General features: G+C 40.5%; 1 protein-coding gene across 4 annotated transcripts in view; it reads left to right on the top strand.

Annotated features, from left to right (window-relative positions):
* Positions 1–3,330: 3,330 nt before the first annotated feature.
* FER (FER tyrosine kinase) overlaps positions 3,331–22,664 on the top strand; it is a 156,173-nt gene continuing 136,839 nt past the window's right edge. For all 4 annotated transcript variants that reach the window (XM_064641023.1, XM_064641024.1, XM_064641026.1 and 1 more), the window contains exons 1-3: positions 3,331–3,417; positions 18,838–18,943; positions 22,245–22,503. In XM_064641023.1, coding sequence (XP_064497093.1) covers positions 22,297–22,503 — 207 coding nt within the window. In that variant the 5' untranslated portion in view covers positions 3,331–3,417; positions 18,838–18,943; positions 22,245–22,296. The remainder of the gene's footprint in view (positions 3,418–18,837; positions 18,944–22,244; positions 22,504–22,664) is intronic.

Raw genomic sequence — 22,664 nt, 5'->3', positions numbered from 1 at the left:
TTTGTGTATCCAATTAATAATTGAATGTTTTTATATAAAGTTAACAATTTGATTTTCAGAATATTTTACATATGTCTACACTACACTGCAGTGACTACAGTATAGGCCTATCTCCTTTTCATCTTCAACAAATATATGAAAGATTTGGGAAAAAACCCCTTGCTACAAAAAAAAAAATTGCATAGAATTCTTTCTCAAAAATCAAGTAGGTTCTTCAATAAATTTTAAAAAATTCTAATCAGAAAACTACTGAGGAGAGGTTTTTCTACCCTCATACCATTGTCTACCAGTTTTCACCAAGTTGAAGGGTGTCAAGGTGTAGTGGTTTGAACCAGGTTTTCCCCCTGAAGCTAAGAAAGTGGTAACCCCCAAGGGGTGGTGACACTGGAGATTTGAACCAATCTGCGCTCCTGCGAAATATAAACATACCACAAGCAAACGGAAGAGAAGGTTAGTTGTAGTTGGGTTGTAGAAGTGGTAGCCATGTTCTGAGGCCACGAGGAGCAGAGGGCAGAAGCCCCCTGGGGGGGCTTTGGCCCCCCAGCCCCAGCGGGGGCCTGCAGGGACCTGGAACAGCATAAAGCTGGGCTAGGTGCCTGCAGCTGAGAGCTAAGAAAGTTTTCTCTGCTGTGAGTGAGCAGAGACAGAGCAGCAGCAGAAGCAGCGTCCAGAGACTGTGGCTAAGAGCCAGGACAGATAAGAACCGAACCAAACAGCAAACGGCATGCACCGCAGAGAGGACTCCTGGAAGGAGGGCCGAGAAAGAGAGACAGCAGCAGAGCTACAGAGTTTTGGGGGTAAGAACTGAACCAGACCCCCCAAAACTCCTTTGAGATCTCCGAGAAAGGAGGGACATGGACTCCTATTAAGGAGAAGAGTCTTGGAGTGCTGCAGCACCAGAGAGAGAGAGAGGAGCTGAGAAGCTCAGAGTGTCCTGGGAAGCTGGACCGGGACAGAGAGGAATGCAGAGGGGGGTGACCTTGGCCTTCCCCCCCCTCGCCACTGCTGCCAAGGTGGCAGCCTGAGACAGAGCACAGGAGCTCTGGTAGAACTCTTGAGGCAAAGGCTTTCAACTGAATGCTGCCCAAGATGTTCTGACTCAGGGGTGAACCCCCCCGAGGAAGGGACTTTCATGAAAATGCCCCTGCACTTCGTGATATGCCTGTGGTGAAGCGAGTTTTGTCCCTGCTGGCAGTCCATGGGTGAGACCTTCACTTGGAGTCGAAGGAGAGCCAAGAGGGGTGAAAGGAGACCCCCTTGTGTCTTGAAAGACCCTCGTTTGGAGACGACGGGCCAAGGGGCTTGGAGATCCCCTTGTGTGTATTGAGAAGAGATCCAGCTACAATAATCCAGCTATCAGCTGCTGCACGCATGAGATGAGGAGAACCTGCTGCCTTAGAAGATACTGCTGCTCAGAGACTGGAAAGGATCTGTCCTTCTTCCCTCCTGGACTCTTATTTGGAGGGGAGAAGAGATCTGATCCATTGTAAATACTTATGTCATGGTAGAGATAGTTGTGATCGTGTGTATAATGTATTATAATATTTATTTATTTGTACAGTCACTGTAATATATTCCCTTTCCCCATTTTGAGTCTGGTGTGTTTTGTCTGGAAAACCCATCTAACATTAGGTTGACATGTGGAAGGACCAAACTGTAGAGAAAAATCATTCAATATTTTCATAGGTATATGAGACTGACAAGATATTTGACAAATAAAATAGTTTATGTTTGAATATAGCTGAAGCAAAACCGAATCAGGCTGTTTGCACCTGCATTTGTCATAAAACCTTGTAATTGATGATTTCTTGTACTGAATTCAGTATTTGCATCTAAGATTTTTATCCCAACTCTAACATGGTTGGAAATATCCTAATGTAAATTACATCTTAAACCACCATTTTCAAATAAAGTTACATAGGTTTTTCTTCCTTCATCATGCAAACTTCTTTCTAATGGTATATAGGTCTCAATTTGCCTCAAGATGCATACAGATGAGGTACAAAGGAATGTAATTTTTTCTCATTTGATAAACAGATAAATAAAGGAAATTTTTTCTATAAGCTGTTTTGGAAGACAAAGGCATGAACATCTTAAACAGAGATGGAAAACTGCACACAGCAAAAGTTTCACCAGATCTCTTTAAACACTCTGGTCTAAAAAGAAGCCATGGATAGGAATATGATTGCTCTGTGCACATCTTGTTTTTTAAACTCCTTCCTAAATACCAATGACTGGCAAATTCTCAAGAAAGATATTTATCTGTAACTCTGATCTAACCTGTTAAGGGGCTCTTCTGTATGTATGAAATGGATTGTGTTCCCAGACTTTGTTATTACTACTTCATTACACTGCTTTTCTAAATTGGTTTGAGCATAATCTATTGCAAAAGACAGTATAAAAAAAAATTAACATTCATGGGATTTCCCTAAACCTATCAAGGTAGTGTCACAATAATAGCTTTTCTTTCTTTTCCCCGAGTTCTTTTTTCCTTTTTTTCTTCTTCTTTTTATTTTTTTTTATTTTCCCCCATTTTTTCTTTTTACCTTTTTTCCTTCCCCTCCTACTTTTTTCTTTTTTTTTTCTTTCCCCTTCTCTTACCCCTTTTCTCTTCCCCCTTCTTTTTTTCCCATTTTCCCCTTCTTTTTTGCTTCTTTCCTGCTTCTTCCCCTCCTTTTTATTTTTCTCCCTGCTTTTCTCTTTCTCTTATTTTTTTCTTCCTTTTCTTTTCCTCCTTCTTTTTTCTCTCCTTCCCTTCACCCCTTCTGTTTTTCCGCCTTTTCCTCTTCTTTTTCCTGCTTTTCTTTTTCCTGCTTTTTTTTTTCCTTCCGTCCCTTTCTTTTCCTATTCTTTCTTTTCCTTTCACCCCCTTTTCTTTTTCTACTTCTTTTTCCCCCCCTTCTTTCTTTCACCCCTTCTTTTTTCTCTCCTCTCCACCTCTTCTTTTCGTCTCTTTCTCTCCATTTCTTTTTTTGTGTGTGTGCTTCTCGCTGCCTCTCCCTGATGGGGGGGGGGGAGGGGGACTTCTTGTCCATCTGCCCGTCATGCCCGTTTCCCAGGAGTTCCTTTCTCAGCATTTGCCACTTCTCAGCCTCACGTCGGCACCTGCACCTCCCGGATCACCCACCGGTGTCCCGCGGTGGGCCCGGGGACGCGGGATCGGCGTTGCCTGGATACTTGGGGGGAGCGCGCGCGGCAGGGGCGGTGCCGCTGACGCTCGTGCCCCCTCCGCCCCTCTCCGCGAGCGCGTCACGGCGCGAGGGAGGCGGACCGGGCCGCGATTGGCCGGGCAGGAGAGGGGCCGCGCGCCGCCCGTTGGCCCGCGCGGGTCACGCAGCGCGGGCGGGGCCCGTGACGCGCGCGCGCGGCGGCGGCGGCGGCAGCGGCGGCAGCGGCAGGGGGGGCTTGGCTTGTCAGGTACGGACCGTCCGCACGGGGGGCGCCCGCCGGGTCGGGGCCGCCCCCGCGGGCACCGCGACATCTGGAACAACCCGGGACACTCGGGATACTCTGGGACACCTGGGACACTCGGCCGACTCAGCGGGGCGGGCGGGCCCTGCTCCGGCTCTACCTGCGGGCGGGGCGGGCACCGGCGTCGCTCTCGTTGTGCCCTGGCGGGGCGGCGGCGGCCGCATCCGGTGGCGGCCCCGGCGGCGTCAGGGGCGCCGCTCGGCCGGCGGCGGCTCCGCCCCGGCGAGTCCGGCACAGCCGATCCCGCCCCCCCGGCCCGGCTTATGGGGGGCGCAGGGTGGGATCGGTCCTGGTCCTGCGGTGCCTGCTTTCGTGCCTTTGGTGCGCGGTCCTGTTCTTTTCTGCCCGGTCTGCTTTCTTTGGTGCCCGCCCTGTGTGCTCCCGTCGCGTGCTCCGGTTTGTGCCGGGACTAGCGGTGGCCCGACGCTGTGATGTTGCGCCCTCGCCGCCCCCCCAGTAAATGTAACAGCCCTGCAGGTTTGGTTTGGGCTGGTTTTTTGTTCTTCTTCCTTCCTCCCCCTCCCGTGGCAGCGCTGGCTTTCTTATCTCCTACCCTGGATTTGGAGCCCGCACGGTGGGGCCTTCCCAGTCCTGCTGCCCTGGCTCTTTTCCTGCGCGTTTTAGTGCTTTGTGTGTTTGTGCTTTTGGTGTCTGCAGGGATACTACTCACATCTTCAGTGTTTGAGAATTAAGTACATAGAAAGGCATCAGACATCCCCTGTCGTGTTGTAATATGTTTCTGTTTGGTTTGACTTCGGGTAAGCATACGCCTCTGGAAGTGACACAGACATCTGGGGTTTTGTTAGACTTTTAAACGAGCCAGCTCGTTTTTTGTTCGCAAGATGGCATCTCATTGCCTTTTAAGTAGGTGACTTACTTTGAAAACAGACCTGCTTTGAAAACAGACCTGCTCAAAGTGACTTTGATGCTCTGCTGTGTTCTAATGGTGCTTCCTTTGAGAAGTTGTGATGCGTAAAAAAATCTGGGTGACATGTGAAACTTTTTGACCAAAAAAATTTACAGGGTATTATTTTAAGTTAATTTTACCTGCTAAATAAATAAAGAAATTGGTGATACAGTTTACTATGTGTAAGTGCTAGTCTTTGGAAGACTCCAAGAGATGGGACATTCACACTCACAGTCAAAGCAAATTGTAAACAATCGACGGTTATACAGTAATAATTGGTGGTGGTGACACCAATGTATGTTTTATCGTTTTATAAATTCCTTTTTAGTGTGTTGACAGAAAATGTTAGTACTGTTACAGCTTTAAAATATTCAGATGTGGAATGCTAACCCCAGAAGGGTTGGGAGATATTTCTTTGAAGGAGAATATCAGGTCCTGCATGTGCAAGGTTATTTAACTAAGCAAAAACTCAATTATCCATCACCTTTCCTGATTTTCTACAGTAACTTTATGTCACAGCTGAATGTTTCAGAGAGAGGTCCTTCATCAGTTGGTGTTTTTATTGCCAGTGTATAAAGTGATCATTTAGAAATAATTCGGTACTTGAAAGTAAAGACAGGCCGTAGAATGGGCTGGGGAACTTTAGAGAGCTGCAAAGGAAGGTAAGATGGGTTTATGTTAAGAGAGAAGTAGAGGTGACTTTTCCTTCACTGGATTAAGGAAAATAACGGGAAGCAAGATTTGGCTGTGGGGGGCGAGTCACGCTACAGTTGGATAGGATGTATTTCCATACCTAAAAATGTTCATAGTTCAGTGTCATTCTTCCTGCAGGGTAGAGCAGAGGTGCTTTGTCGACTTGAAGTAGGTTTGTGCCAGACATGATTGTGGGGCAGACGTCTAGTGGTCTGTTCTTTGTCCGTGAGGAGACCCCCTCTCCCTGCCCGGTTTGCCTGTCCTCGATGGGATATTCCCTCAGCTGGGAAGCAGCAGGGTGAAGGAAGGTATGTTGCCGTGTCAGGCTGAAGGCGGAGAAAGCTGGCGGCAAGCCCGGAGTTGCTCCATACAAGGAGATGGGCTAGGAGCATGAGGTCATCACTTCACAGGGAGGAGTTTTTTTGCACTGTGTGGGAAGTGGGTCTAGGAAAAGGAAAAGAGATTCTTTTGCTGGGGGGGGACGAAGGGGGAGAGGAGAAGAGAAGCAGCAAGAGAAGAGAGGAAAGCCTAAATTAATTCCAGCAGGAAGTATACTGCATGTATGCTCTTATCCTAAGATAAAACTTATCCTAAGAGCTATACTAAATCCACTTAGTTCTGTCCTAATCATAGTGTTGATCTGTTTGCCTTATAAAAATGGATTTCAAAAACTTGGTGGAGAGGTTTATGGTACAGTAGAGATAGTCGTAGTATTGTTGAGTATTCACCATTTTATTAGGGATTTAAAGGGTTTAAAATACTCTGCATGAAAACAGGCAGAAAGTTTCTGCCGTGTGACATTTGCGTTAGGTAACTGTAGCATTTCTTTGCAAAGGTTTATTTTGGAAACTTGTTCTTAGTAGTGAACCAATGGAATTCATAGCTTTGTGTTCAGGGTTTGAGAAAAGATAGTTACCTCTCTTTTTAAGAACCGTGTGTGTGGTCGGATGCAGTGCATAGGAAGTTTTGGTAAGAATTCTTAAGAACCAGCAAGGGTGCTTCTGAAATGGCTATTCTGTGTGTGTGTTGTTTGAGGGTTTTTTTTTTCCTCATAGGATGGTTTCATTGGATGGAGGGTTTTGATTGCTGTCATCTTGTAGCATGAAATTGTATTTGAAAGCATGACTGTAATTTTTTTTTATTTCCTCCTGCAAGTTTAAATGCAGTATTAAGTTTGGTTTAGAGTGTAGTCAGTAGTATGTGTTTCCCTGATGATGATAAAAATAAATTTTCAATAAATTAGGACTTAATGCTGTTTTTAATCTGAGTGAATTGTGCTTCATGACATCATTCTACTTTGGATCTTGGATAGCTGTTTGCTCTATCCTAACCAGCCTCCTTTGCATTGCTGCCTTCTACACTAGAGAGAAAGCCAGATAGTTTAACCACATACAATTCTAAACTTTCTTTTTCATATCTTGGTTTCTTACTAACCTGCTCACAATAGAGATGTGTCATAACAGTTTGTAGGGACAACTCTATACTTCTAACTTTGCTGCACTTCACTGACTGATTTCTTGCCAACTGTGCGGGTTTGTCAGAATTACTCAAATTTGAAATGTATTAGTTGGCCTTTTAGAACCTTGTTTATGTTGTGGACTAGCACCTTGAGCAAAAATGGTATTTTATTAGGTTTTTTGATCTGGTTGCTCTTATTTTCTGCTGAGGGGAGAGTTAGTGCTCACACCAAATCTTTCCCTTAAGTTGTTGATTGAGTGAACATGGAGTGACAGCAGTAGTTGCATCCTGTGAGACATTTCTGTGATGCAGGTCTCTATTAAGACAATCATATGAAACTTTTTCTTCATGGGAAAAAACCCCATCATGTGTGTACTATTAATCTGTCCTTTAGGTATGCTGTACAATATTGCTTGCATAATAGTGTAGTCTGTTTGCAGCCCTGTCTTATTAAGGGCTAGTAAGAAAATGCCTAATGAATAACTACTTAATAGTTTGTTATGTCTTGGGCATTTTTCTTTATGGTATTGAAGTCTTGTTCTGAAGACAGCTTGCATTTGTCACCACTTGATCTTAGGAGTCTCACAACCTCTTCATAATATGGTTTTGGAAGTGAGAAGCTGAGACACTAGGAAATTAAACTTAAGCATAAAACTTCCCATCAATAAAAATTCCCATCATTAAGACCTAATGAAAAGTTTGTGAATTGTTGCATATTATGTAAGCAGTCTTTGCCAGAAGCAGAAGTAAAATCCAGAATGGTGGTAAAATGCATTAATCACGACTTCTTTGTTCCCTGAAATTTCCTGTTTAGTAACTGGAAAACATACAGTTACAGCAAGGTGCGTGATGAGGTCGTGAAGGTCGTGACAGAATGCTGACTCATACTCAGGGCACTCCATCCTCTGTAATAAAAGAGTTGGGCATTTATGGAGAAAAGCACTGTGAAAATAATTACACAGTCACATAATGCATATTCCAAAGAGGGTAGCATTTAGGTTTTGATCCCCAATTTGTGAATCTCTTAATTTCAGTACTTGGTTTGTCAGCTTTGCTGCTGTTTGCCAGCTTCTAAACCTTTTGCTTTAGAAAATTTGGAAAAATCTTATTTCATACATTAGCAGCATATTGTAACTTACATGGTTGTATTGGGTCTGGTTGAACTGGAGTTCATTTCCCCACCCTAGCCCTCACAGTGCTGTGCTTTACATTGGCAGCTAGAAGGGTGTTGATGACACACCGGTGTTTTGGCTACTGCTGAGCACAGCACCAACGCTGTAACATTCCTTTCTGAGGTGAGGGCGAGATCCTGGGAGAGGACCCAAGTAGGCCAGCTGACCCAAACTGACCAGAAGGATGTTTCGTACCATGTGATGCAGCTGAGATATAAAAGCTAAGGCAAGGATCAGGAAGGCAGACATTCATTGTCTAATGGCTGCCTGCTGAGGAACTGTTACACGTGCTGAAGTCCTGCTTCTCGGGAGTGGCTGCTGCTGCTGGGAAGTAGAGAATAAACCCTGCTATGTTTCGCTTTGCTTTTGCATGCGCAAGCTCCCGCTTTGCTTTCACTTCAAAGAAAGTGCCTTATCCCAAACCACGAGTTGTTTTTCCACCTTACTCTCTCCCCTGTCCACCTGGGAAGGGGAGTGATAGAGCGGCTGGGTGGGCACCCGGCGTCCAGCCAAGATTAACCCACCACAGTGGTTCATCATCACATTTGTAATGTTTGCTGTTGAATTGAGTGGCAGTTATAAGTTGTATTTCTCAGTACAAAACAGAGTTGAAAAGGGCATAAATGTAATGGTTATTTGATAAGACAGGAATAATTTTATTGAATATTTGGTGCTGTAATGCAAGGGAAAATAGCATATTAATAATGGCTCAGCTGATGGAGGTTGTTAGCTGCTTGGCTAGTAAATAAAAAAAATTCACTCCTGGTGAACCGGAATAAACAGAAAAGAGTAGGATTGTAGAATAAACCGCAGTCTTTGAATAAATAAAGCTTGTTCCATCTGCTGTTAAATTGTATAAATTTGTTAAAATCTCTTCGGTGTAGTGTACTGCCACTGTATTTGTTAAAGTTCAGCTTTTTTGAATTGTGCTAAAGCTTTTTTTAATGTTTCGGGTGTCTTTCAGATAGCATCTGACTTCTTAGTTGTGCCTCCTGCTTTGAAATGTTCATGAGTGTAACATAATACCCCACAGTATTATTCTAAGTAAGTTTCAGGAATTATAGATAAGGGGTACAGTCAAGTGAAGTGGTTAAGTTGTAAAACAATGACAAGCTTAAGCACTGTAAAAATGGTATTTTTCAAACAAGGATTGCTGTCCCTTCAGAAAAATCTGAGAATTGCTTTTGTTGCCAGTGTTAAAGAAAATCATGTGACTTTGCAGCGGCTTTTTACTGATTAAAAGACAGAGAACATGGAATCAGAAAAACACGTGCTTGTTTATCGTTCATATATTTATTGTATATTGCTGCTATGAGTGGTGTGTTTCCTCCTAAGGAGAGTTATCTCTCCTGTAATTTCTATAATATGGTTTTTTACTATTTCAGCAGATGTGCTAACTGGAGCTCACCAGTTGGCCTGATTTGCCAAATACAGAAAAAAATGTTAGCAGTTGAAGTGTGTATCTGAAAAAGCAAGGAATTGCAAAGGGCCTGTAGCAAAGATAGAGGAAGGCCATTTAATACCCAATTTTGCCTTCTGAATTAGGTGAATATTGAAATTGGAGTGGAAAATCATCAGTGAATGTGTTAAATAAATCTGAAGTTACTATTTTAACAAATATAACTGGCATCTAGATTATCTGATTTATCTAAATGATTTTTTTTTTTGTAATGTGAGAAGGTAATTACATGCCATTCTTATTTCAGTTTGATTCAATCCTTGTCTTCCTCCATGGCCTCTTAGTTTTCCATGCTGCCTGCTTTCTAGCTCTGCTTCTCTGGAGCGAGCTGCTACCTCTGAAAGGAAACCTGCCCTCAGCTCATGGGATAGTTTTCTCCAGGCTCTACTTCAGCACACTGCAGCAGATTTATGTCCTTTACAGAGCAGTCTTCCAGAGCTGTCCTATTCCGGTATGCTTTGTGTCCTAAGGCTTCATGTTTCCACGAAGCTTGCGGTGCATACCCTGTGCAAAAAATCAGTAACACAGTAGTTTCTTTTGCTCTGGTATTTCATCACCAAAGTCACCCCAACCAGGCTCGAGGAGCCTAAGTGGAGATGTGGGGATTAGCAATGTGGTTGTGGATAGTCTACTTTCTGGGGGGTGGAAGCTGCCTTTTCCAAAGCAGTGATTAAGCAGATGGTTGTTAACATTTGTCTATTACAGTAGTATGGCTTGTGTCCCTCAACATAATTTTTCTCAAGTGAAGTTCAGATTTTAGCTTTAAAGATGCAGTCCATCAGATTCCCCTCAACTGTCTCTGAGTACAGTATGGCAAGAATTCTGAGGGAGCTAAATAACCCTTACCTTCAATACAAACATTACTGTCATCCCTAACCTTTTTGTTTCTGAAGAATACTCAGGAATGGTGTTATGTTATGAAGGACATTGTCCTTTTAAATGAACTGTTAGCTTCTTGGTATAATTTCTGGAAAGAATAATTTTGAGATACAGAATGAAAGACTGGGGATAAAATAGTAATCTATTTCAATAAAGATCAGGTAGGCTGACTCTTACATATGCAAATAAATTTCCATCTGAAGAGTCCAAGCATGCATTTTTTTGTACACCTGTGCACTTCACTATCACTTGTCCAGACACTTGAAAGATGAAACATCCACAACTTTTAACTGTTTGTTATAACATCTGTTAATTAAAGCTTGATCCATATATTATTTCAAATGAGAATAATATGCTTCAGAAGGAGTGTTCTCTGTAAATGGGAAGGCTGATGATACCCTAAGAAAACTGTTAGGATCTTGTTGCCTAAAAGACCGAGGAGAAAGAAAGACTCCAGGCCCAATTAGGTAGGAGATAAGAAAGCAGAAGTTTTAATGAGCCTCCAGGCTCCAGGAATACAAAACCATAATGCGCCCTTTGGCCCCGTTGCTACAATTTTATAATGATGTCCATCCAATCCCCGCTCGTCCACTCCCCGGTTCTGCCCCATTCCGCCCCTCAGCACACCCCTTCGGAAATTGAGTCTGGGGGAGTTTGGGACCCCTCTTTCATCATTTTCCTCTTCATCGCAGCATGTGCAGTCTTTGGAGTCCCTCCAAAGTTCCAAGCTTGAAGGCCGTTGTGCTAATTTTTACATATTTTGGTGGTGCAGGCGTTAAGGTGCTTTCTGCAATTCTGTGTTGAAAAGAAGACTGAACAGCTAACGGACTTTTGAGGGATTGATATGGGAAGGGGTTTGATATGTGCAACCTTTAGGCTACTGCCGTTACTTCTACTGGAAAATACTGATAGAAGATATAACATCATGAGAAACATACTATAGCTACATTTGAAATCTACGTTCACTACATAACTACTTCTAAAGTCTATAAAAATTAAAAAAATCAAAAACTCTTAAGGCAACAATCTGAAAAAGATAGGGTAGGTTTCTTCATGTGTCTTAAAAAGTCAGCATGGTATATATTGGTAGAATGTATGTATTAAAATTTGTTGCACACTTGAAGTGTTTAAGAAGGTACAAATGCATAGTTCAGTCATCTGCCTTTCTACTGACTCTGCCTTAAAGTGAGAGTAACTCTACTCCACATGACAGAGAGAGTTATCACAGTATTTTCTAGGACATGGAGTTTGGGAAGGTAAAGTTCAGGAACAGCAACAAAGGCTTGGGGCAACACCTCCCACTGAAACACACCATATGTTATATTTCCCGCAGTGTAACAGTCTGGAATATCAGCTGTTGGGAAGGAACAGGATTCTCTCATGGACCTGTGTTCCTCGTGACCAGGTTTTCTGTACAAAATGCTGTATAGTCAAACTACATTATATGTGATATAATGGTGACAAGGAAATAAATGACCTCGAGAAGACTGACTGAACAGTGAGTTAACTAAGCAGAGGGTTTAAGGAACCAGAAGGATGTAATTAGTTTAATGAAGGAGGAAAGAAGAGGAAGCATCGTGATTGCTCTTTGAATTTCTTTTCGAAGAGCAATAAATATTTGGAACTGGATTATGCTACTCCTGAGGAGACCAGTATTGTCATATATTACAGACTAATGGCAGATTTGTTATCTGATTGCTTTGTCTGAAATGAGAAATTCTGGCTGATGTTGGGCCATAAAAAGAAATTAAACTGCCTCTAGACTCTTAAAAGTATTTCACATCCTGTGGATTTATCTTTTTCTGTGGCTGTCCTTAAATCTTGAGAGCTAATACAGTGCTTCTGGAAGAAGCTCCTAATAGTATTCTTGATTGGTAGGTTGAAATGTGCAATGGCAGCAGCTAGATGAGTTTTGGGACCTGAAATCTTTCCAAGGAGGAGTTTTAGGTGTTGCTTTGTCATGATGAGAGACCGTCAGCACTGTGTGAGAATTCTTCCCTCCTCCTCTTTTCCCTGAAAAGATGCTTATGTAGGTGGCCTTGGGATTGAGGTCTGCACATGGTTTTTTTGTGTGTGTTCATTTTGGCTTGCCATGTATTTATCTCAAGACAGATAGATATCAACGTATGAAGCATTTCCTTCAGAGGTTTGGGTTTTTTTTTCAAATAAGGAAAATTGCTTCCCACTTTCAAAGTAGAGAAGTTGGCATCTAGTTGAATGAAAGAATTCAGCAAATAAATAAGTTAACTATTAGTAGTGTAACTCATTAGTCAGCATGATTACTACAAGTACTTTTTAATTTCGTTGTTGACTCTTGCCACCACTTTCCCTAGAATTTGTTTCCACCTTCACTATTAATCTAAGACAATGCAATAATGTCTTGAAAATGCAATACTTTGATTACACCAGGTAATATACACTTTAAGCAAGCTCGAGTCACTGATGTGTTATTTTATTTTCAATTTGTGTCCAACTTTTGGATATTGTAGCATTATTTGTTTCTTTGTAATTCTAGAACAGTCCTGTTCTTTAGCTGTTAGAATTTGTTAACAGCATTGCAGATACTGGTGCACAGTGTCTTCCATATGAGAATAATTTTAATCAGCCTTATTCATGTTTTTGTTAAGATCTAGTATGGACATAAATGTCGCAACCCTGAGGAATTGAGAGTTCAGTGACAATTCATTGGTCAGGAACTCTGTACTGAGGCCATGCTTTTCTTTGGCTTTCGTTGCATCCTGGAACTTAGTTTAAGGAAAGTTCAATTCTTGGAAAAATAAAGGAAGAAAAGCTCTTTTTACTTGTAAGCACATGAAAGGTAATAAGAAATTAGGTGCATTTGCCCTTTAAAAGCAAAGGGCATGTGTGTGACTTACTTTGTATGCACCACCAGCTTTTTCAGAGTTAACAAGGCAACAGCACTGAGTCTCAAGTCGTGGTGGCAAGGTCTGACTTCTGGCAGCTAGCCTGGCTCTTCTATTCCTAAACTGTGTGTCTCAGTTTAAGGAGACTGGAGTGTTTTGCTAAGGAAGATGAGTTATGAGGTAGACCAAACTCCTCTCTCTCAGCCACTGTAAATCCGAAATTAAGAGGCTCCAGTTGAAGAAGTATGGAAGAAGGAAGAAATAACAACCCTTTATTGGCAAAACCAGTAACAGAACACAGAAACAACTAAACAATAATCCTGTACCCAAAAGTCCCTTCAAAATGGAAACAGTTGGATACTTCCCTGTCCTCTGGCGCGATCCTAATCAGGGTGGGCAGGAGCGCTGCTGGATCACGGGAGGAGCAGAGCCTGCAGTGCTCAGTGTCGGTCGGCAGGGGGCGCTGTTGGGCTCTGGTGGTTGCCGTGTGGGGTCCCCGGATCACGGGAGAAGCCGAAATGGAGATCACCCCCCACTGAGGAGAGGAAGGGGAAAAGGGGAAAGAAGGGCAGCTTCTTTCCCACGAAACTCACGATGTCTGTGGCTGGCTGTGTTTGGGACTCCCCCCTTTCCTCTACGAGCACAGAACCTTCAATGAAATCTGAGCTGGTCCGTCTGGCGACAGAGCAGACCGTAGGCAAGACGAGGCCGGAGAACAGCCAGATGACCACGTCGAGAGCAAAACGGCCTCAGAACTTTTCCAGCACACACCGTGCCCCCGTTAAGGCAAAAAGTTAAGTGCCTCTTTCCAAAGAGAGGAGTGGAGAAAAACTCCTTCCCCCCACACCCCAGCCTTAGAGAAAGCTATCAGCCTGGAATGCAGGTTGGCCAGCTAGTTCTTTTGTATAGTCAATTACCCCTTCCCCCTCCCTCCTTCAACACCTTCTTTTACAGCGGGACAGGGGAAAGGAAAATTTCTGCTTGGATTTTTAGAACAAATAAACCTATGACACTGTGTCTGCCTTCATCTTCTTCTTCATCATCTTCATCTTCTATGTCTGGTGAAATTCAGTCTTGCTCCTTACCTATGTCTGTGAGGTAAAAACTTATACAAGGTGGAAGCAAAACTAGTTGAGTAACTGCACCTAAAAAAAACTTGCTGCGTGGTTCACTGCCAATTGTCAGCATTTCCCTTCACACATTTGTTTTACAAGAGGCCTGAGATGATAAAGAGCGTGCTGAGAAACTTACCAGGGGAGAAGCAAAGAGCTGCAGGTGTGGCGCAGAATGAGATTGCTATTTAGAATAATCTTGGCAAATGGGAGATGTCATGTGGAACAAAGCAGGTGTCAGTGAGCATGAAAACTCACTGTCTGTAGGCTGGACTGCATGGATATGAGATGGGGGAGGAAATAGGGAAAGGTGCAGGTCTTTGGAAAAGGACCTGGAATTTTTGTTTACTAAAGAAAGAAGGACACACTGTCATGTTATTGGGTTAAAGCACTTGGGTAAGGAGCTCAAAAGTAATTTGAAGGAATTTCTCTGCTCTTCTCAGAGTTCTACAGTATCCCACTGTTTTAGTTATGAACTCTGAGACTGGGACCAATTGAAAGATAGCAGTGGTCTAGAAAATATTAAAAGATTGAAATAATTAGAATGGCTTAGTAAAAAAATTAGCATATTCAGGTTGCAGAGAAATGGCTCTCTGCAACCTCTCTCTATACCTCAGTTATGAGGAAGGGAAGGTGAGATTTGGTCACGGAGAAAGTTTTTCCTAATGCCAACGGCAGAGGAATACTAAATCAGGTAGTCTGACAAGATATGTGGTTCTTTGGTGGAAGGTGAAAGAATTAGATGTTGTCTTTATATAAGCCTTATACAGGATTCTTAGGGACTTACTTTCATCGTGTCTATTACTACCATTTGCACATGTGGAGAGAATTCCAACAGGTAAATTAAAACTTTATGTATCCCAAAAAGGAAGCATGCCTTGTGATTCTAGTCAGAGGATCTGAGAGCTGTTTTCTGTTGGTTGGTGTTTTTTTTTTTTGGCCCTGCTGACGAGTGTAAATCCTATTCTGTAATGGAACTCACTGCTTCTTATTTGCATGTATTTTTAATAAGATCACGGCTCCCTGAGCTGCTAAGGTAAAGTGTGGTCTTCATACAGCTGCAGGGGTAAGAGAGTGAGAGGTCTTTGTTTGAGGATGTTTGTACCCAACCAAGTGAAATCCACATAGCTCAGTACTTGCTCCTGTCAGATGAGTCTATTGGCACAAATATAGAGTAGTAGTTCCTGTTCTGCTTTTGCAGTTTAGAGACATCTCGAGGTGGAACTTTTGCTGTTCTAAAAGTCTGCTTTTTTAATGAATTTTTATAATAATATTTGTACCTGTTTGTTTCATGGTCTCAGAAATGTCTTTAGGCATTGAATTATGTCATTTAATTATTCACTAGGCAAAGAAGTATCTAAGAGCAGCTTCATAAAATTTCATTTGATGTTCTTAAGTTCTTCTGGGAAACAGGGCATCTGACATACCAAGTCACTTTGTGCTATAATGATTTTTTTTCCCTATGTACTTTGATCTGACACCCATCATACTTGCCTGTTTTGTGAAATAAAAAATTCACTTTACTTTCTTTGTGTGGAAGTTGCTCCATGATCAATATTACCTATATTTTTTGGGTGCTTTATATTTTTCATGAGGTAGGAGAATTTGAAAAACCATGAATGTATCAACAGTGTAAGAATGCATTATGTACTCTCTTCCCTCCATTAAAAAAAGTCTGATATTCTGGATGGTTTCTAACCTGACCACTTCAAAGCGCTGAATGAATGTTTTTGAAGGTCTGTGTTCAGAAACTGCTAGAACTTTTTCTGGTAATGGCATTAAATAACTTGTACCAGTGTATTATGTTACATTTATTGACATGTGACTTCATTTGCTGTCTTCTGTGCTTGTTGCTTAGTGTCCTGAAGTTCTGCAAATTTTTTAATGATCTGTCAGTTTTGATTGATCATAATAATTTTGTATGAAGCACATATGCTCCTGAAATGACAGATAGGCAGGTGACCATCCTAAAGAACAGTCCAAGTCCTGGTACAGATTCTGATGAGGCTTCTGACCTCTTGCCTGTCAATCTTTGTCTCTTAAATCTTACTGTGCAAGTCTTCAGTTCTCCAGCAGCTTCCTATGTGAGACATCAGCAGAAACTTCTTAGAAGTATTTTGTTCACTACCACTTCCAACTACTTTTTCCATAGGATCCTTGATTCCTTCAAAGGACTCTTCAAGTTGTGAAGCATAATTTTCCTCTACAAAAGCTGTGTTGATTTTTTTCACCATTTATTCTAATCTGCAGATTCTTAAATATGATTCCTTGTCCAGTATCAAAATCAGACTGTCTTTGTTGTGCTTCTACCGATTGCCTTGTCAGCTCTGAAAAGATTTGATAAATTTTCCACTCTCCATTTCTCTTTACTTAGGTCACCTTAAGCCTAAGTTTTTCAGAATTGATAGTTTGGCAATTTAATAGTTGGTACTTTAACACTTTCGCTGAATAGCATCTGACTGATGAATTGTTACTATTGGTATTTTTAAATGCTCTGCTGATGCTTCGTTGTGAGAGAATGCCTTATATATCCTCAGTGTGAAGAGGATCTAGTGGGGGATTGGCTTTGACTGTCCTTGTAGTAATTTCAGAAAACAACAGCTCATCTAGATTTTCTCTTTTATCCTTATCTTCATATAATTCTGTCTTTTATGTCTTCATTATCTAGTGGATTATTGCATTGTTGTAGCAAGCTGTCTGAAACTATCAGATTCTACTATGTTCGAGATCAGAAATAGCAATGGGAATTTTGTAACATTTTATTGCTCTCTGACAGATGGCTGTGCAGTTCACTGGAAAGCTTTTATTATGCTTCCGTGTACTAGCTGGTGTATGCCTACCAATTAGACCAGTACTGGACTTGTATTACCAGTTTTAAATTCTACTGATGACCTGTATGCAGATGATAAAGATATATAGATAAAGAGTTAGTAGTAATTGGAATTCTGAAGAAAAGCTGGGTTTGCATTTTTTTTATACTGAAAAATGAAATTCTCCACTCTATCATATGTGATAGAATAGTTCTTTAAAAAAAAAAAATAAAAAAGGATTGCTCCTTGTCTGTCTGCAGAGAGCAGAGGATACAACTTGTCTCTGTTTAAATGGCTCCAGTTTGTTGTTTTATTTAATAAATGTAGTTTTCATAAGGGCTTCATTTTGCCACATGCAATTTTTTAACATCTGCTTGAAACCTGAATGTGCCCAGGTGCTGGTGGTAGTGTGTGTTCTACTTTCATGAGTCCCCTTTGAGCAAGGATTAAGACTTATGTTCCTGTCCAGTGATATTATGCTATTTCCACCTGGTTTGCATTTGTGATGGGAAGGCTGGAGCCAAATTTACTCTAATGTTTTGCTCCTGATTGTAATTTTTTGCCAGTGAAGACTTTCCCTTGGGCTTTGTAACTTTGAAAAAAGTGATTTTATATCTGTTTTTTAAAAAATGTGGTGAATTTTGTAATGCTTATAGCCTTCTGCATTTTCCCCCCTCCTTTTGTATCTGCTTGCATAGCTGCTGTTCCTCTGCAGTGACTGAATGTTAGCATCACTTAGTCTTTTCTATTTTTGGTCATGGAGAATGGAAGTTGTGTATTTATACTAGGCAGTTCTTTGTTTCTAGAATGTCACTAAGTAACCAGAAAGGAATATTAAGTAATGCCTTCTTGAATATGAGCTAAGGTTGTCCCTTCGTAAGATTTTACAAATGTCTGTGATCAGTGCTTTGTTTTAAATAATGAATACTGAAAATAGTTCTCTTTTCTTTACCCTTACACACTGTGTTTGTATTTCAGTTTTGCTTCATGTGTCTTTTCTTACAAGGGCATTTCTAAACTGTTATGGAATGTCTCATCTAAAGCTGGACATTCTAGCATGAGATTATGAGGGAATATTTAACATGGGTCCAGATGTAGATAATATGGTATACCTTGCACTTGTTAGCTGTACGCAAAGCTTGTTTCTTATTTTCATATCATGGCTGGGCTTCGCGAACGAAGATTTGGGAAGGCTCTATCCACATTTGTTACAGGCACGCTGGTGGCTTATGAGGCCAATACGTGACAGACGTATCCGATTGCAAAAGGCACAGCAGAAAGACTCCTTAGATGGTATCTTCTGCAAGACACGGTTCTTTCTGCATTGTTCTTATTTTATTTTATAATTTAAATACTTTTTTCTTAATATAAACCCATCAAAGAACTTCTTTGTCAGTTTGCTTCACCTAGATTGCAGTCCAGAGTTACAGCTTGAAATTTTAGTCCTGTTGTCATCCTTCCTGAGCGCTTACTGTTCTAGATATTGGAGTAATTAGAGCCATATATGAAATCTGTGTGTCTTGATTGGGCCCTTTCTCGTGTTGCCACTTGTTTCTTCCACTCTTGTGAAAATACCACTACTAAATTTGTCTTTCATATAACAAACTTTGACCTTCTATCCTTTCGTTTTCTTGCTAATGAGTATCTGCTTCTGTTTTATCAAGGGCGAGGTTCAGAAATAAATGAAATTATCTAGTTTTTCAGCTACAATACACTGTGTCATAAGAAATTCCAAGAACTTAAAAAAAAAAAACAAACTTCTCTTATGTGTGTAGAGACAAAATTATATCTTCACTCAAAATTGTGTGTATGAAGTGATAGCATACTACTACTTGCAGTCATTTGAGAAGTCTGCTATTCTTTTTCTTGAACTCTGTCTCTTTTTTTAAAGAAATCTGGTGTATGGTAATAATCTGAAAATGCAAAGCAACTTAATCTAAGTTTAAGTTTTGCAATGCCTTTTAAAATGCTGAAATAATAATAAAAACATTTGGTATGTTTTTCTTTCACAGAGTCCCCAGAAAAGAAAAGTATATTTCAGAAAGTGAAAATCGGAGGAATTAGCTGCTGACATAGGAAAACTATACTAAGGAACATTTTTTGAGGAAAATTTTTAAGGTATGTGAGCTTAAGTTATGCTTTGCAGAAAAGCCTTCCTGAAAATGAGCTGCCTGTTTTGTTTTGAGTGGACCAGTATTCCAAAGTCAGTTTTGAAATAAACAGGCTAACTTATGTTACCACTTTGGATGTTTATTGTTGGCAATAGCTCTGTGCAAGCAAGAATTTTGCTAGTTGATGTTGCATACGTTTTATATCAAATGCATACATAGATAATCTTCTGAATGTGTTCTTAGTGTAAACAAATGGTAGGTAGAACATGTGTTTTGTGTTTCGTGGTCTTGCACATTCCAGGAATAGATCCTACCTTAACAAGAATGTCAAATGTTTGAGAGTCTCTAATTTTTATTTAAGGTGTGGATGGAGAGCTAAGAATGATTTATTTCATTATTTTAGTGGAACATAGCTACTCTAAGCCTCACATTCAGAAATTGAGATGGACTGTCTAACAAATTCATAACCTATTATAAGTATGCTTTTGAATCAGTACACAAGCCTTGAATTTGAGAATTTGTGTCCTGAATCCAAATCCTCTTTCTTTTCTGATTTTCAAATATTCTTAATGTTTACAGATAGTGTTTGCAAAATATAAGGCATTCTATACTCTGTATGATTTGGAGGCTATGCAGATTTAGGATCAAGGGAGTTGACAGCATATCAAGAGTGAGTGTGATGCTGTTCTTGTTCCATGTTCCTCCTTATGGTGAAGCCCGGTCTCCATTGTGCATTCCTGTTCTGAATTTAAGTGGGGGCCAGGTGTGCTTTCTAGGTTTGGGGTTTGTTAGTTGCCTGCCTTGTTACTGATACTGTGAAACCACAAGTTCCAACTGATGCATGTGGATCCATCATTATTTTAAGATTAGCATCTTGGATATAGTTGATAGCAATATGTAACAGAAGGCACCAGCTGTTATAAGGGCAGGATAGCATCCTATGAAAATATTGCTTTGTATGTGTTGTGTTTTTCCCTGATTATTTGATTTCAGTGTCAGAGACACAGGACCTTTGATCTGACCCAGAGTGGCCACTCTCATGTGTCACAGACAGATTGCAATCTTTAAATTAAATGTTGATTTGCTATGAAAGCTACTTTCTTCAGAGTTGCTGCTGGATTCCAGGAAGACTATATTAGCACTGGAATATTGGCTTTGTTTGCTGAGGGGAGTGTTGCAATATTGAAAGATTATGTGAATATCATTAAAGTTTCTCACAATGTTAACATTTCTTTGTTTGGAATCTTGACTGCATGCTGTGGTGATGATTGAGACAAGTTGTAAACTATCTTCAGTAACTCTCCTTAAATTTAGAACTGTTTGAAATCTGGTTGCTCATTCACAGTATGTAATTAAATGCATATTGAATATTTGCTTCCTGTGAGTGATTAGTTCGTTTTATTGAGAGTGACTCTATAAAGAAAGTAAGTCTTTCTTGGAATTGACTGTGAGACATATTTTAACTCTTAAGCTTACCAGTTGTTTTTTGACTAATTTACATGCCCAGTAATTTTTTTAGCAATATAAATCTATATATCTCTTACATTTCAAAACAAGAAAAATGAATTCATTTGTCTTGTTTGATGCTACTGGGATTTTATTGCTTTTACAAAACATGCTAGAATTCAGTTTGAGATTTGACTGGCATGTCAGGTCACGTATGGAAAAAGAGATAACCTCAGGGGTGTCTACCAAACGTGGAAGAGGTCTCTTCCCTAGGAAGAGTAAGCAGTTCCTGAAGGTTTTTTTTCTGTATGAATTTAGCATATCATGTTTGTGGTTATGACTTCTCCATCCAGCTTCTTTAAAATGTGATGCCATCTCTGTTATTTCCTCTAAGATGAAAATATTCTCCCATGTTTTTTTGAGAAAGATTTTTTTTCCCCAGAATATATTTCACACTGTATTTTCATCTTTTTGGGATTAGAGTAGAAGGTATGTTTGTGTCTCAAACCAGTTCCACATTAAATCTTTTCTGGGTTCAGATTTTGCTGTACTATTCAATTTTGCCAGTAGTCTGGTTGCAAAATCTCTTTGGGAATCTTTGTCTTTCATGTTCAGTGTGAGCGTTTTAGTGTTGCTCAAGGTTCTGATTTGCAAAATCTCCTGAAATTTTGTGTGATAACTGAAGCCAGTAACATCTTTATTTTTTCTGAATACCTGATATACTCTGAAAATGCTAGGCACTCTGAAAAGTCTGTCTAAGCCTTGTACATACCAGTATTAGCTGCTACAGTGTTGATATTAGTTTACGTGTCTCAGTTTTTGGTGTAAAATAAGAATATTAGTCCTACTTCCTTCAATGAGCTGTTAGGAAGATAAATCTGTTAATGTATGTTAGTGCAAAACACTCTTCTAATTTAAGTAGTACTTCTCTGTTCAAAAGACCCAAGACATTGCTGGAGTGCAGGAATTAGTGAATAAGCAGTACACAGATTGTGGTTGCACTGCAGTCCAGAGGTAGAGTTGCAGTGTGGAAATTACTCATATGTCTGGTTTCAGGTCTTCCATGGTGTGGCTGCATGTTTATCAGCACCAGATGCAGGTGTTCCAGAGCCACCTCTAACAAGTGTCTTTGACCTCCTGTTATGCTACAGTATTTCATAAGGCAGTATATATTATCTGTTTATCAATTTATGTCACTTAGATACAAGAAGACTGGACTGACAGGAGAAAATTGTGTGAACTTAAGAACTCTGACCTAGGGGATCTACAATTGTGTGGGAAACCTGGTTTGGGATATTTTCTGATTTTTGGGAGGTTGAATTTGCAAGTTTAATGGTCTGCTGACACAGGGTTTAGGAGAAAAATAGCTTCTACCTAGTTATCCATTTCCCACAGATGCAATGCCCGAGAGCTGGTGTTTTATTTGGATTTTTCTGTGCTCTTAGGATAGTAAACACGGGAAAAAACTATTTCTGGTCACCAGGAGTGGAAAAGTGCAGTTGGCAGCTCTTGTCTGGAGATACTCTCAGCTATGCTTATTTGATTAAATATGTAGATTAGTCTTTAGTATCTGTCTTAGATGCTGTTGTATTTTCCCTTTTACTGTAGTTTAAATTAGGAAGGTATGTTTTTGCAGAAATGGAAACTGGAGAACAGTTCTAAGCCTGAAATCTCTTCCAGTCATAGATAGGTTGATTTGAAACAGTGCTCTGACCCTCCATTCAGCTTATATTGAGGAGGTATATGTATGTGGTTAATCTCGTGATTAAGTTATTTCAGGGTTTAGACATTAATACTTGCTCTTTGTCTCACTAGATGTTTTTCTTTTGAAAATTGTCTTATCAATCTCCTTCTCCTTTCAGATGTGGTGAAGAGCCTGTATTTTCCCCTGTGTGGTATATTGTGCCTTAAAAAATGGGGTTTGGAGGTGATCTGAAGTATTCTCATGATGCTTTATTAAAACTTCAAGACTGGGAACTGCGACTGCTGGAAACGGTGAAGAAATTTATGGTAATGCGAGTAAAAAGTGACAAGGAATATGCTTCCACTTTACAGAATCTTTGCAATCAAGTAGATAAAGAGAGCACCTGTCAATTGGATTATATCAGCAATGTGTCTAAGGTAAGTCTGAAGTATTTTGAATTTGGAAATATCCTTGGAAATAAAAGTGCTGTTTGTTTGTTTTGGTTTCATTTGGGTTCCTGTTCATTCAGGTTCTTGAGAGCTAGTGTTGCCAAACCATTTTAAATGGGCTACTTTTTGTTCCTCAGTGGAATATGCAG

This window comes from Pseudopipra pipra, chromosome Z, assembly GCF_036250125.1.
Source record: "Pseudopipra pipra isolate bDixPip1 chromosome Z, bDixPip1.hap1, whole genome shotgun sequence".
Lineage (NCBI taxonomy): Eukaryota > Metazoa > Chordata > Aves > Passeriformes > Pipridae > Pseudopipra > Pseudopipra pipra.
The sequence above is the reverse complement of the archived record's forward strand: the minus strand, read 5'-3'. Positions and strand labels throughout refer to the sequence as shown.